General features: G+C 33.3%; 1 protein-coding gene across 1 annotated transcript in view; it reads right to left on the reverse strand.

Moving 5' to 3' along the window:
* LOC132547556 (ARF GTPase-activating protein GIT1-like) overlaps positions 1-15,326 on the reverse strand; it is a 28,003-nt gene extending 12,677 nt beyond the window's left edge. The window contains exon 1 of the mRNA XM_060211329.1: positions 15,248-15,326. Within this exon, the coding sequence (XP_060067312.1) occupies positions 15,248-15,305 (58 nt within the window). The 5' untranslated portion in view covers positions 15,306-15,326. The remainder of the gene's footprint in view (positions 1-15,247) is intronic.
* Between the last annotated feature and the right edge of the window lie 30 nt (positions 15,327-15,356).

Below are 15,356 nucleotides of genomic sequence, written 5' to 3' on the forward strand. Positions count from 1 at the left end.
GTATACAATAATTATTTTTGTGTGTTTGGTGTATTATTTATGGCTACACAACACAAAGTTTGAGTTCTTTTACGATCCTTAGACCCTGCAGATACTAAAAGGGTGACTTGAGAGCTCTCCTACAATGCCATCACAGTGAAACTTCCATGACACTCTACATGGTTGTATAATACTGACACCAAGCAAACCACAGTACCATATTGATTCATTACATATCTGGCTATACTGTATCTAATTCTAAATTTGTGCTAAGAATAACTTATCACATATGTGTCTTTTGTATAATCCTTTATAGCGTCTATTGTCATTTAAGAACATTACCCAAAACCCTTCTCATCTTAGCATATGTTCAAAGCCAGGTCTTTTTTAGACTGGATCTCCTTGTAAAAGCTGGTGGCTACCACAATGAACAACATACAGGAGGTCCATCACATGATATCCAAAGCAATTAAGGTAAAGTGTCTTGTAGGAGGACCCAGCCACATCAGCACAGACTGGTCTATTTCTCAGCTTCCTGAGAAATGCAAGGTATATAATGTTGATAAAGACATAAAGAAACAGTTACACATATTTATCATATATCTGGACGTTATCCAGTAAATTTGCACATGGCATATTTATTGCATATGTCACTATTTTTGACCATGTAACATTTGCCATTGCCTGCACTAGCTAGTTAGAAATTACTTCCAATGTCATAATACAACAATGATCATATTACGTAATAAACTGAAAATGGCACAAAAAATGGCTGCTTCCTTGTACATTGCTCTCCGTATTTTGACTTCACAAAATTAACTTTTCTGAATTATGTGATAAAAAGCCTTGGCTTGTAGAACTGAAATTATCTAAGACTTATTTCATAAAGTCTCATGTAAATTAAAAACTTATTTAAGATTTTATCCTATACCGGTACATGTATTGAAGAGAAACATGGGTCCTTGTTGGTGCAATGGATTCTGTGGGTCAATTCTCTATTATCAAACAATAAACATCGGAATTAACCCTCAAACCTACAATACAAAGCAGAAAGCTTCGACGCCAAGACATGGATAGAAGTCTGAACATCACATATTTATCTAGACCCTACAACAGCCAGATCTTGTTGTAGCATTGTACCAAATGTCTGTGTTCATACTCATAATCAACAGCAAACTGGAGTCACATAATATAAGCAATATATGTAAACTTTTCATCTGTTGCTGGACAGGGTATCTATAATATTAATGTATATAATGTATTATTTTTTAAATCTACGAGGCTATTACTATATATAGCAGTGAAAACATTGATGAAATGATTCACATCACCTATATACTCACTTGTGAACATTAAATCTAACTACAGAGGGCTTGGGTATCTACCAGTCTCCAGCCGTTATCAGATTTAAAACCTGGGCGTGCAACAGATGTGAATCTCCAGCAGAAAAACATATAAAGCATGTTACATTTCCTAACTTTTTTTTTGAGGAAAACATTTTATTTCCAAAGATGAGAAAACATTTTGTGTATATGTTTTCTCGTTACAATACAACCATGAGAACACTGTGGAATTGTAACAGCTCTAATATCTTAAATCTGTGAAGTGTTAATGCAGTTTGTTAGACAAAATAACAGATGCTATCGTTCCACAATCCTTGTAATAAAATTGATTGGCTAGACTCCATTTTTGTCTTTCTTGAAAATTAAGGTGAAATGTAAGGTGAGAACGTTCAGCAAAATACATGTAACAATCAGTTACATTTAAAAAAATTTTCATACTCATTCGTAAAGAGGTATAAAGTTTTACGACTGTTGACCTTCTAAACAATTTTAATAAGTTTTAAAGTGCTGATTAAAAAGTGTGTCATGGACAGAATAACAAAATTTTGGAAGCATATGGCGGAACTCTTTAATCATCTATCATATGTATTTATTGATAACAATCACCTGTTGCTCATCTAACTTTTAGCTACTGTGAATAATTTGTGAGGATATAGATAGGCTAGCATCTTCTTCAGTGAAACAAATGTCTTAAACTGAACTTAATGAAACAGACATCACCCTCACAGATCAGCGATATCTCATCAGAGATCTTCACCTTTCCAGAAACTATATTTTTGCATCTTTTTGTTTAATAACATCACCAATATACCAAGCAGCTTCTTTCATATATGTGTCTATGTAAATATGGAGACTTTTATCATATAAAGATATTTTTATGGGCCTTCCACTTGTAGTGCTGTTATAGAAGAACAACACTGTTGTATCACCTATAATATCAGGAGTAAGAAAACTTAATCACAGCAAACCAATAAAATAACATCCATTTAACCAAAATACAACAAAAAAAAATTATATTTCAAACCAGAGGTAAAATGGGCCTGCATCCCTCACCTGGTAATCAATGTTAATCACAAATACATCAACCTATAATTTGGATTCGTTCAAACACAAAATTGAACTTGCATCCCTTCCTAATATGACTGAAGTATGAATTCTGACTTTTAGACAACATGAAACATGATGTTGTTCCAAACTAACAAATGTTTAAAAAATGAAATTACTCCTCAAATAGAAGATCTTACATAAGTTCCCATCTGTAAAAGGATTTATGAACCAAGTCTTAGAAAATCTTGAACTGATACAAAAACTAAAATGTCAACAGTCTTTATTCTATATCTCCTTCTGTGGTGAATTAACACATAAATATGATCACATGCAGTTATAATGTCAAAATGGAAACAAATGGAGCCTTCAGCCAATCACAACTCCACTAGGTCATATTACACATGTGTAAATTATGTAATGGGTGGTTATTACACTGATGTCCTTGATAATACATGGACATTAAAATAACTCTTACACTTAACTTCCCACAGTCAGTCTCAAGGTTCAACAGTACTTGAACTGGAGCCTGACACTGGAGAGATATATATATATATATTACATCAACAACATTTAAAGCAGCACAATGGAGATCCTGGTCTCACTAGATACAAGACAAGATTACTTACACAATTACATTACCTCATCTTCAAAGTCATATAGCCCAATTTACCTCTATTTGCCCTAAAAAGTTACATATTTATATCACTGGCTCATTAAGCCCTATTCTTCAAATATTGGACAAAATATGTATATACATGTATGCTATGTGTGTGTGAATGTACACCAAAACTTTCATGTTTGTGGAGAGGGTAATTGCCATATGTTTGTGGACAGGGTAATTGTCATATGTTAGTGGAGAGGATAATTGTCATATGTTTGTGGAGAGGGTAATTGTCATATGTTGGTGGACAGGGTAATTGTCATATGTTTGTGGACAGGGTAATTGTCATATGTAAGTGGAGAGGGTAATTGTCATATGCTTGAGGACAGAATAATTATCATATGTTAGTGGAGAGGGTAATTGTCATATGTTTGTGGACAGGGTAATTGTCATATGTTAGTGGACAGGGTAATTGTCATATGTTTGTGGACAGGGTAATTGTCATATGTTAGTGGACAGGGTAATTGTCATATGTTAGTGGACAGGGTAATTGTCATATGTTTGTGGACAGGGTAATTGTCATATGTTTGTGGACAGGGTAATTGTCATATGTTAGTGGACAGGGTAATTGTCATATGTTAGTGGACAGGGTAATTGTCATATGTTAGTGGACAGGGTAATTGTCATATGTTAGTGGACAGGGTAATTATCATATGTTTGTGGAGAGGGTAATTGTCATATGTTAGTGGAGAGGGTAATTGTCATATGTTTGTGGACAGGGTAATTATCATATGTTTGTGGAGATGGTAATTGTCATATGTTAGTGGAGAGGGTAATTGTCATATGTTTGTGGACAGGGTAATTGTCATATGTTTGTGGACAGGGTAATTATCATATGTTTGTGGAGAGGGTAATTGTCATATGTTTGTGGACAGAATAATTATTATATGTTTGTGGAGAGGGTAATTGTCATATGTTTGTGGACAGGGTAATTGTCATATGTTAGTGGACAGGGTAATTGTCATATGTGGACAGGGTAATTGTCATATGTTTGTGGACAGGGTAATTGTCATATGTTTGTGGAGTGTGTAAATGTCATATTTTTGTGGAGAGGGTAATGTCATATGTTTGTGGAGTGTGTAAATGTCATATGTTTGTGGAGAGGGTAATTGTCATATGTTAGTGGAGAGGGTAATTGTCATATGTTAGTGGAGAGGGTAATGTCATATGTTTGTGGAATGTGTAAATGTCATATATTTGTGGAGTGTGTAAATGTCATATATTTGTGGAATTGTTAAATGTCATGTATTTATGGAGTGGGTAATTGTCATATGTTCATGTAGTGAGTAACAGTCAAATATATTGATGACGTCTTGTCTTTAATTAACAAAGAATTTTTTGCCCATGTCCATTGTATTTACCCACCAGAACTGGAAATCAAAGACATGATGGACTCTTTTACATCAGCCACTTATCTTGAACTTTTTCTACAAGGAAACCAACATGGACAGCTTTCCAAAAAGCTGTATGATAAATGTGACGATTTCAATTTCCCTTTTATGAATTTTCCATTTCTTGACGTGTTTGAAGCTCGTTAGTTTGCCAGTTGGTTCCATTGTTGTATACTTTGTTCCCATTTGAGAACATGACATTTTTTACTTGGATTTACCAAGGTGTTACATGGTGAGTTTCCTCAATGAAGTAGAAGATGCTCACTCTTCCAGAACACCTTGTTTTATTCTCAATACACTTTTCAAGAATCATCCCATAAATCCTTCTTTTGTTTATATTTTGCCCAAGTTTTATTGTTACGTTGACATTTGGTATTTACTAATTTTTTTTTTTTTACAAAAAATCACAAAAATAAAACACATAAAGGAAAGTCTGTTTACACAGCCTGTGGACTGTAGCCAAGTAAATAATTTCTCATACATGCATAATTGTCTATAATATGATATAATTATTTTTCTCCTATATAATATATCTCAACAAAGCTTCAAATTTCATAAATATATAATATATTCTAAGTATCAATATGGATTAAATTTCATGAATATATAATATATTCTAAGTATCAATATGGATTAAATTTCATGAATATATAATATATTCTAAGTATCAATATGGATTAAATTTCATAAATATATAATCAACAAAACATCTGTACAGTAGATATGTATACATGGTACTACTACTATCATTCCTGCTGTTGATAACTCCAGTTTTAACCAATAACCAAATTTTTTAACATGAAACATTAATAAAAAGAAATTCTGATTAAGAGCATATACATCTTTTTTTTCCTATGTTGCCCTTCCTACTTAAAGGCGACGCCCCTCTAGGAATGGTGCTGAGAATGTTTCTCTTTGTGAGTACTCAGACTCTGATACCATCTCCTTCCATTTAGTTTTTTAGATAACCAAAAAGCATTGGTACTATATATAACACTGTATTCAGAAGGGTTGAATCACGGTAAAACGCAAAGTTATAACCAACGTTTCGTCAAACAAAACTTCTATTCTTCTTTAATCATACTGGTTTTACTTAGATTGCCTGTTAATTTCATTCACAATACACCCCCCTCCTCCAGTTCAGTGATTTACTTGACAATAAAATGTACTTTGTGCATCTGGCTATATATTATCATGCCTGTTCGCAAAGGGAAACTTTATTTTTTCTGAATATTAACTTTTCGTTTTTTAACTTAGCTCCAAATTTCCTGTATCGTGATCAATTATGTAAAATAATATATTATGCAACAATTATAACGTAATTCTATCTCAATTAAAATTCCTCATTTCCATATTCACCATGCAATCTTACGTCAACAAACACAATTCAGACACTAATGAAAATCTCAATCATATTGTATTTCCTAACAGAGGGTACGAAGAAAACCCCTAATTCTACATTTCAAATTATGGAGGATGTTCAAAACTAGTATTGCAGTTACCTGGGATTACATCATAGGTAAGCCAGAAGATAAATTTTCAGGTACGTATACACAGTTAAAAACATGTATAAACTCTTCTGATATTGTTTTAAGATTTGTGAATGGTACCATGTTAAGTTAATTAATAACTCTTAATAAATTTCAGTACATCAATACTACTTCCATTTCCATATTTAACTCAATAGGATTACTACAAATCAATAATATATTTAACGATAAAAGTTTTTGTGTATTTATTACTAGACACTTTGTGTTTTCTTAGATTCAGTGCAATTATTGTATTTTGAGTGTTAACATGGCAGCCTGATAGGGTGTGTGTGTGATGGGGTGAGGGGTGGGGGGGTGATCAGGGGGGTGGGGGTGGGGGGGTGGGGGGGGTGTGTGACGGGAAAGGGGCAGGGAGAGTGTGTGTTCTCCGGATACTCTGGCTTTCTTCCACCAGTCTTCCTGGCTGTGAATGGGATGTAAATAAACCCAAATCGTAGCAGACTTATTAATTATTAATATATTTATTGATGTGTGAACTGAATTAAGGTTGCAGTACACTTATAATGTATTTCTTACGGCACACTTAGATTCAGAGTGCAATTATTGTATTTGTAAGTGTAAACATGCGACTGGTTTACAAGAGAGTCAATTACAGAAAAATTAGAGAAGCAATTATTGTTGGGTGTAACTCTCTGAGTGTTGTTGAAGCAGGTGGAGGCAAGTGACACCTGTAAAACATCACTAATAAGCAAGATATTATATATAACTGTTGATGTACCAGTGACAACCAATCACTTGCCAAGATATACAGGTCTTGTTGATACTACATCAGGCATGGGATATATTGTACTAGTGCAACATACAGGTCTCACCACTGACACAAATATACAACAACCATTGCCCCTCTTATCAAGATGATGAAATTAATTCCTCCCCTAACACCCTGATAACTCATGAAGTGTGTGCATATCAACTTCCTCCTGTGATATTTTATAACCAGATGCCAAAGCTGTGGTTCACCACAAATTTTAAACGCATTTAAAAAATATCTATATTATCAAATATTGGTCTAATTACTGTTTATTGCACTTTTTCTCGCATTTGAAAAGTATTTGATTTAATTTCTCACCAATTCTTTTTGATTCTTTCATAAAGTTGGTCTAATTGATGGTCACCTTGATTTTAAATACAGGTAAAAAAATACAGATTCTATAATACCCTAGGTCCTATTTAAAGTCTCCGGAAGTTGTTATATTATTCTGTAAGAAAAACATACTCTTGTTTTAGGAAACAACATCTCAAATTTCCTTCTTATCTGATTTCATTAAAAGAAAATCTTATAATTAAAAATATAATGTACAGAGTTTATGGAAGTGAAACAGTATACACTGTAGCTGCAGTTTCCGCTCATCAGCATCAAATTTCATAAATTTGTCATGCAACATCTCAAACATAAAGAGAAATTAGAATATGTCTGTAAGACATATTTGCCGCCACTGCCAAGTGAGTAAGTGAGTTTTAATGTTGAATCAGTTGATGATTTCCTATATAGCAAAGGATGGCCTTGGCCTTGACCTTGACCAAAAACAATGGCCTCGGAACCAATCATTACTTTTTTAATATAAAGCATTACTGACCTTGGCCTTGACCTTGAACCCCTGAACACAACAACATCCAAAATACGCAAAATGATGTCCAAAGTATTTGTGTGATTGACCTTTGTATAAATTTTTACCAAATTCTGTCAAAGTAGGAAGTTGCTATTTGCTTACAGTGAATTGAGACACAACTGGACATAACACAACAGACATGAGAAATGCTATATTGCCAACCATATTATAGCAAGGAGTATAATTATCAAAGATTAGCACTTCTTTTACATTACAATTAATATATACTGTAAGATGTATGTAATTCTTAATTGCCATGATTAAGTACCCATAACTTTCTGTAATATTTAGTCGATGTAAAAATAAGGTTTCCCATCCTATAAACATCTATGTGCCTTTAAAAGAAAAAAAAAATGGAAGGTTCAGATTCAGTTTTGAGAGGCCCATAGCCCCTTGACCTACTCCAAGATTATTTAACAAGCCCTTCCCAAAAAAGTCAGAGATAAAAGTACTCTGAAATTGAATACTAACGGTATATGTATAAAATTATGGAACAAGTTTCCCTGACCACTGGCAACACATTGATGTATTTTAACTTCTCATATATATATATATATATAAAACATACATAAACATTAATCACCAGACTAAGAGATACTGAAACATCTAACCATTATTGAGACATGACTTTCAACCTTTCCATCTTTCTCAAGTTTTTATGTATTAACAAATCAATAAAGTGCTGGTTGTGCTATACATAAGGATGACAATATGAGAAGTTTAAACACATTCTGTATTCCCTGTCATGGCCTCTAGAATCTAACTTATGACAGTGATGGCACAAAAGTCACTGTTCAGTTCCTAGCTTAAATTACATGTACAATACAATTTGCTCAACCTCCATACAAAAATGGTTTGCAAGACTGATAAGTTAAGATCTTTCAAGAAAAAAAAGAGGAAAGGAAGGGGGAAATTTGCTCCAAAATGAGTCCCTTTCCCCTATTTTCAGGCAATTCTTTCACGAAAGGACTCATTTTGGTCATATATGTTATCTGGTGATATCAACCTTTATACATTCTTCTATTACGTGCCATGTCCTTTCCAAGAATTTTACAACAGAAGCTTGTCAAATCTGATCATTGAGTCTGATTTACAATATCATCCAGTGATATGTCATATGTCATTTTATAGGCATAAACTTTAAATTTAGCTCACCAGCTGTTAAAAAAAAACCCAGTATCTTGTTCCCCTAGCATCTGTGTCGCTATCTCAACACAAATCTGAAAAAAAATCTAGGGTAAATTTTTGGAGGCCTCGATGTCTGTAGGTGTACACACCTCCTCTTTGACATAAGCACAGAGGGCTAGGATAAATATTTATGTTTTGGCAAATTGATTACTGATTTTTTTTTTTAAAAATTACATGGAAAACACACTGTGGTAAATTTTTTGAAAAACTCCATTACTTCAGTTGCATAAATACATCCCACAATACCCCTGATAATTGGCATCAATAATTCAGCATTTGGCATTGACTGATGTAGGTAAGCATGCAAATCATTGATTGTTACTTGTTAATTGGAGGATCATCAACCAATAACATGAAGTGACAATTGTTCGTAATGGCCATGGTCTGGTCAAGTATTGAATGGTGATTTATAACAGTAACTTCATATAATGGACTTTTGTTGTATTGCACAGTGTTCTAACGTAACAATAGCAAATTCTATTCATTACGTTACAGAATAAAGGTAACAAGAGTATTGCAGAACGGAACAACATACTCCCATTTCATGTCAAAGAAATATTTATGATTTATTGAATTGAAAGAATATGAATATGGAAAATGGTTATAATGAATCAAAACATCCAGAGGAAAAACAATTTTCAAAGAAATTGATTTAAAACCGAAGGAGGTATCTCAACATTATAAAATAATTCTACGTTATCCTTGGGAGATGACTCTTCATAGAATTGTAAAATCACAATGCTTTAAAGGAAAACATAATAATACATAATTGTTATAAAATCTCTAATTGAGTTTCAGATATTGAGTTTTAGAAAAGATTAAATACAACATTAAAATGCTCAAAACCTCAAAAGGCAATAACTACATTGTACTTCAAAAATTATTGAATCTAACTGCTGTGTGGGAAAACAATTGCATTTTATAGCCATAAAACCTACCAAGTTTGAAAGATATAAGTTGAAAACAAAGAAAAGGAGATTTCTGGACAAGATTAACAACCATTTAGGAAAACACATTTTCACGTCATGACGATTATGCTTACTTAGTTAAAAAAAGATCATTTGAAAACTGTGGGAGGAGATCTCCTGACAAATAAAAGAGAGAATGGATACCATCAATATTACACAACAATAATAATGGATTTTGATTTGAGACTTTGTACTTATATGAAAAGGACGTTTTTATATTGTGACATATATATATTACAGCCAACCCTGCCTTAAGCCAGTTAAAGGCCACATGTACAATGTAACAGACAAAAGCCATTGCTTTGCAGCAACAGTATTCTTTCATTCAAACTATACACGCAAATGCACGGTAATTGAACCTCTACAAAAATGCCACCTGTCTATAAAGACCGCTATTTCATTGAGTGACCTTTACAAATAGGTTTACCTGGATATCAAAATTGATATATATATATAGTATGTATACACATTCTGAAATATATCACTATACTTTTAGTTCCTTCACAGAAATAGCCACAACTGCAAAAACACTTGAGAATATTATTTGACTTCTTGGCAGGATTACCCACTGCTGTGTTCTGCATTACCAATGAACTACAGAGATGGAAGGAGAGAGATTTTTTCAGACAAGTTCAAGAATCCTACTTATATTGACATTCTCATCAGGTGGTTTCTTGTAAGCAGCAGTGCAATCGTTAACATTGGGTATATAAGTACATCAAATCTATCAACACTGACAGAAAAACACATGGAGCAGGATTTATACAGACCCCAACTTAAAATAGGAACCATTCCAGCACTATACAGTTGAAAAAGGGAAGTGGGAACAGGAAGGTGTGTTTAATCAGATCCAATACCATTCAGCTGAAATTCTAAATCCCATCAGAAAATTTTTGTCCATCTGTACATCTGGACCCCTGCTATATAAACATCAGGAGATACTGCTATTGGATTAATTACTTGTTTTTCATTTTAATAAGGTGCAAGTCGTGATGACCTATAATTTGGGATTCTAACGAAAAAATTATAAATGTTTTATGCTTCATTTACATGTTGTTGTAGATACAAACATATGATAACTAATGATTTTTTGTTGTTTGAAAATCATTAAAGCAACTAATACAAAAATTAACATATAAAAATAAAACATTTTCAAATCCTTTTTGAAAGTAGAGCCATATCTGTGTTATTATTTCATTGTAAGAAATTTTATCTGTGGTTCTTAAGATCCTGTTAAGAACTACTATGATCGACACTTTTTCACTTGCATAATGTCTTCCCATGTGTTTTTTTTCAATGATGCTTCATAAATCTTAAATTATACAAATCTAACATCTATATCTACAGTAATTCTTATCAGATAAGATTTCATCGTTTGTCAAACTTGGGTTATCAAGTACCTTTCAGCATCTAACCAGCAGTTTAACTTGTCTAGTTTAACACACTACAATTAATGCAAGTCTACAGGGTTGCCTAATTACCATGCAGGCACTGCCTGGGTAAAGGGAAACAGATGTGAGTTTCTATTGGATGTTAGCTAATTTATAGCCAGTTGTATAGTTTAGTAATCCCTAGTTCTTCAAGTGTTCATCAACCATGATCAAAAACATCTATTTATAGACTTGAGCTTGCAGTAGCTGAGAAAAAAAGATGTTCACATGAAACATTAAATTGCAAATGGACCAAGAATTAGTTCAACATTTTTTTTCCTGTAAATTTTTTAAGGTTCTGTGCAAGATATTATAAGCTGTACTTTTATGGACTTTCATTATCAGCTCATTTTTTTTTTAGATGAGTAGTAAACACCAATAAACAATTTTAAAATATAATCTTGCATAGTGTGAACATACATTATGTGCATTATCCAAGTAAAAAAAATAATTTTTTGTTGCACACATGAACACAAGAGGCCCAATGTGTCTGAATCTCTTGTCTGCCTTGCAGCTTACACAGAAGACTTTCTAGATTCATTTGATCAATTTCTGCAAACTTGAAAGCCTATCACCCCCGCATGGTAATACATTTGTATTACATAACTACCATGAACCAGGACATATTGCTTGTTGATATGAAAACAATTTCAGTTTTTAACACATATGACTTCTGTGACCTTCCCAGAGAGTCAAGGTCTATTGTAAGAACAAACTTTTCAACACATTTGACCCCTGTGACTTTGAAAGTCAGTCAAAGTCATTCATTTGAATTCCACATGATATTTTCTTACCCCAGCATGCTACAAACCTAAAATTATAGCCAAAGCTTTGTGGTTTTAGGAAGAAGTCATTTAATATTACCATACCTTGCTAGTGATCTTTAATGTGGGTCAAGGTCATTTATCTTGATAGGTCTTAATCCCAGGTTACTACAAGTCCAGTATTAGCATCCTTGGACTTGGATATTGAGAAGAAGTTTTAAAGGAAAAGTTGACACAGGATGGATGGCAGGGCCCACAATGGATGCTGTGTTATAGCATAAACTCTTTTGCCCTTTCGCAATAAGTTTTTTTTTTTTAAAAAACTACAAATGACTGTTAGATATGACTGTTCCACTTCAATGCAAATCACATTCAATGTTTGACCAATTTCTATGAATAGCAATTGTGACCTTGAAATATAAACATATTTGAGATGTTTCCATAATATTGTTTGTTCAAAATCCCATATGACATGAAGTCACAAGAGGTATGTCACAGAACAAAAAGGTGCTGATTTTCAACAAAGAAAACAAGCTCATGTGAGGTATTGCCATGGCTGTACATGTAGTTTGAACAAAATCCCGATTTTTTTATAAATATACATCTTGATTTGGTTTTATATTGTTGAACAACTTATCAACCATTATGGTCATCTCAGTGCCCAAATGTACCCAAGGTGAGTGCATGTGTTGGGAGCATGTATTTGTGCAAGGCTGTAATATACTTGTATTGTTGTGTGGAACAAAATTTGAAGTCAACATCATAGTGCTACCACACTGCCAAAAGCTTCTGACAGAACAATTTATCTAGTCACACTATATTGATAACTGGCCAATGCAATCACTCAGTATTATGAATGGAGTGGTGACTACCATTTTTATACACAGACTCAGTTAGGTAATTGAGCCCAAAGCCTTCCTGATACGGGTGAACATTCAACTAAAGGCCAAAAGTTAGGCAGTGTCAAGGGAGGTATAGTATTTATCATGATAAATATTAGTGTTGTACATGCATAATTGTACCTGTGGTCTATATATAAAACAGACTCCCTAATGACAACAGTGTAATACAATGAGTTTACTTGGATGGCTTGGTGAGCTCTGTATATGCAGCAAAGCGTAAAAGACAAATAACAACCAAGTAAGATAGTTCCTTTCTTCTTGAAAAAATATTGTGTCAGTTCTTGTGGCCAAAAAACACACTGATCAAATTTATCATCTATGGTATGATGTCACTGATTTCCATTTTTTCTGAAAAACAATCCAAAGGAAGTAAGTACCCTAAATAAAGAAGCAATGTAAAAAGTTTCAAAACCGAATTACAGAATTTTAAATCAATTTCTATTTGAAGCGACTGTGTCTTCAACCTCACTCTTAGCCTTCCGACATCAACAGAATTTAACACAAAGCATTCTTAGTTATAAAGAAAAAGAATATGGTGATATGATATTGATTCTCCCTGACAACTGACTCCTTTTTTGTTGCCTTGCAGAAAACATGGTTAAATGTTTGTGCTTTTCACCTTTTGGTATCCATTATGCACCAGTTTGAAATGTCAGCTGTATATACAATTTCTACAACATGTGTCATTGTTTAAATTGTTGAATACACAGGAGAAAAATAACCAAGTACATGCAGACAGAAAAATGTTACATGGTAATTCAGAATGAAGCAACAAATGACTTTTTGAGGAATTTGCCATGTCTTGAGTTCTTTTTTTTTTTTATTTTAGGAAGAAAGGGGAGGGAAATTGAAAAGTGGGTGGAGGTGAGAATAAAATGGGTAATAGGAATCAAATATATGTATATAACTACAAAACATTTGGCTCATATGATGTTTTGTAATTTTCATATCACCACTGGACCTCTGTTTACAACAACACAACACTGAAAATGTTCCCATGTCCCTCGCTTAGGTGGGGTATAGGAATCTCCTCTGGAAAAACGCTGAAATCTAGAAAGCCATATCTGGATGTTCTCAACATCAAAGAAAAAGCCAGATTTAGCTTACCTCAATGTTGAAACCTTGAAGAACATATACAGCTTTTACCACTATTTAACAAAATTGTTAAAATTTAATTTTTGAAAATGCAGATTTCAGAAATATTAATATGTTTAACAAATAGTTCAAAATTTAATTTGTGTGGTGATTGTACTATTTGATTGAGATCGTACAAAGATATTTTGTGTCCCTTTATCTGGATCATAAAAGAACATAATCTTTCCTTGACAGGATCAACCTAAATGGTAATATTCTAGCGAAATTGTACTTTAATTCAGTCATTTTGAAATGCAGAGTTGCCTACCCTTGTGAGCAGATATTGATAGTTCCACCATTTAGTTGTGAGAGTAACGTCATGAGAAAATGATGTCATTTTCTTTTTCAAACCAATGAAATAACAATCAATACCCAGCCAAAGACAGAATATCGGTCTTTAAAAAAATAAAAATAACTATCACATACCACATATCCTTCTGTATTTTCATGAAGAAACTTATACACTCGGTTGTATGTGTAAATGGTACTGATCAACATGCCCACTACACACTAATCCAGATCAAACTCAATTGGTATATTAAGAAACTTACTGTTTGTTTCTGTCATTATTTTGATGGAACAGTTTTGAACTTGAAAGATGAAGAGTAAAGAAAATAGACACTTATTGTGTTTTATATGTATATCATATGCAACATACAAAATCTGAGCATCCTGATTATTAATAGGATACCTAAAATTAGCCTGACCAGCTTCAAAGTAGCTGGTGAAGATCCCAGGTGTAGGATTCTATCCCCTCCCTGGGGCAGTTTGTGTTTCTCTAGAATTTTTGTGGTTATGTCCTTGGGCAAGACACTTTACCTTAATAATATTGAACTTCCATTTAGTTAAAAATACAACTTTCACTAAATGACAATTCTGTACTTTCTTTTCAAGAAAATTAAGAAAAATGAAATTATGGAAACTGCATAAACTGAAATAAGTTATAAGCGTACTGTTTTTTGTGTATCGTCCGCTGATTGCTGTATATCCATCTTAATATAAATTGAACCTTTGTCTGTGAAACCTAATACTGGAATAAAATGTACAACTGGACAGCATATCAATGGTCAATGTATAACTTTGAACATATAAAATAGAACAATGGTCATTGACTAGTTCTTGTCTTAGTATTAATTACTGTACATCAAGAAAATTTCATCTTCATCCATAGAAGTCTCCATCGGTGTCAGGAATAATGCGGGTGATGCGAACCAAAGTTGGTACTGAAACTGGACAAGCAGTGGGAAAAGATAGATCAGAAACTGAAAATCTGTACTCACCAGAGGCGCTACAATCTGCGCACACCTCTGTCACCGACCGAACTTTCCCTCTGGACATGAAAACTATTGTGTGGATACAATAGTCCTCAGGAAAACGGCAAAATAAATA

This window comes from Ylistrum balloti, unplaced genomic scaffold, assembly GCF_031769215.1.
Source record: "Ylistrum balloti isolate Yb309-2 unplaced genomic scaffold, AGI_CSIRO_Ybal_v1 Utg369960, whole genome shotgun sequence".
In the NCBI taxonomy this organism is placed as follows: Eukaryota; Metazoa; Mollusca; class Bivalvia; order Pectinida; family Pectinidae; genus Ylistrum; species Ylistrum balloti.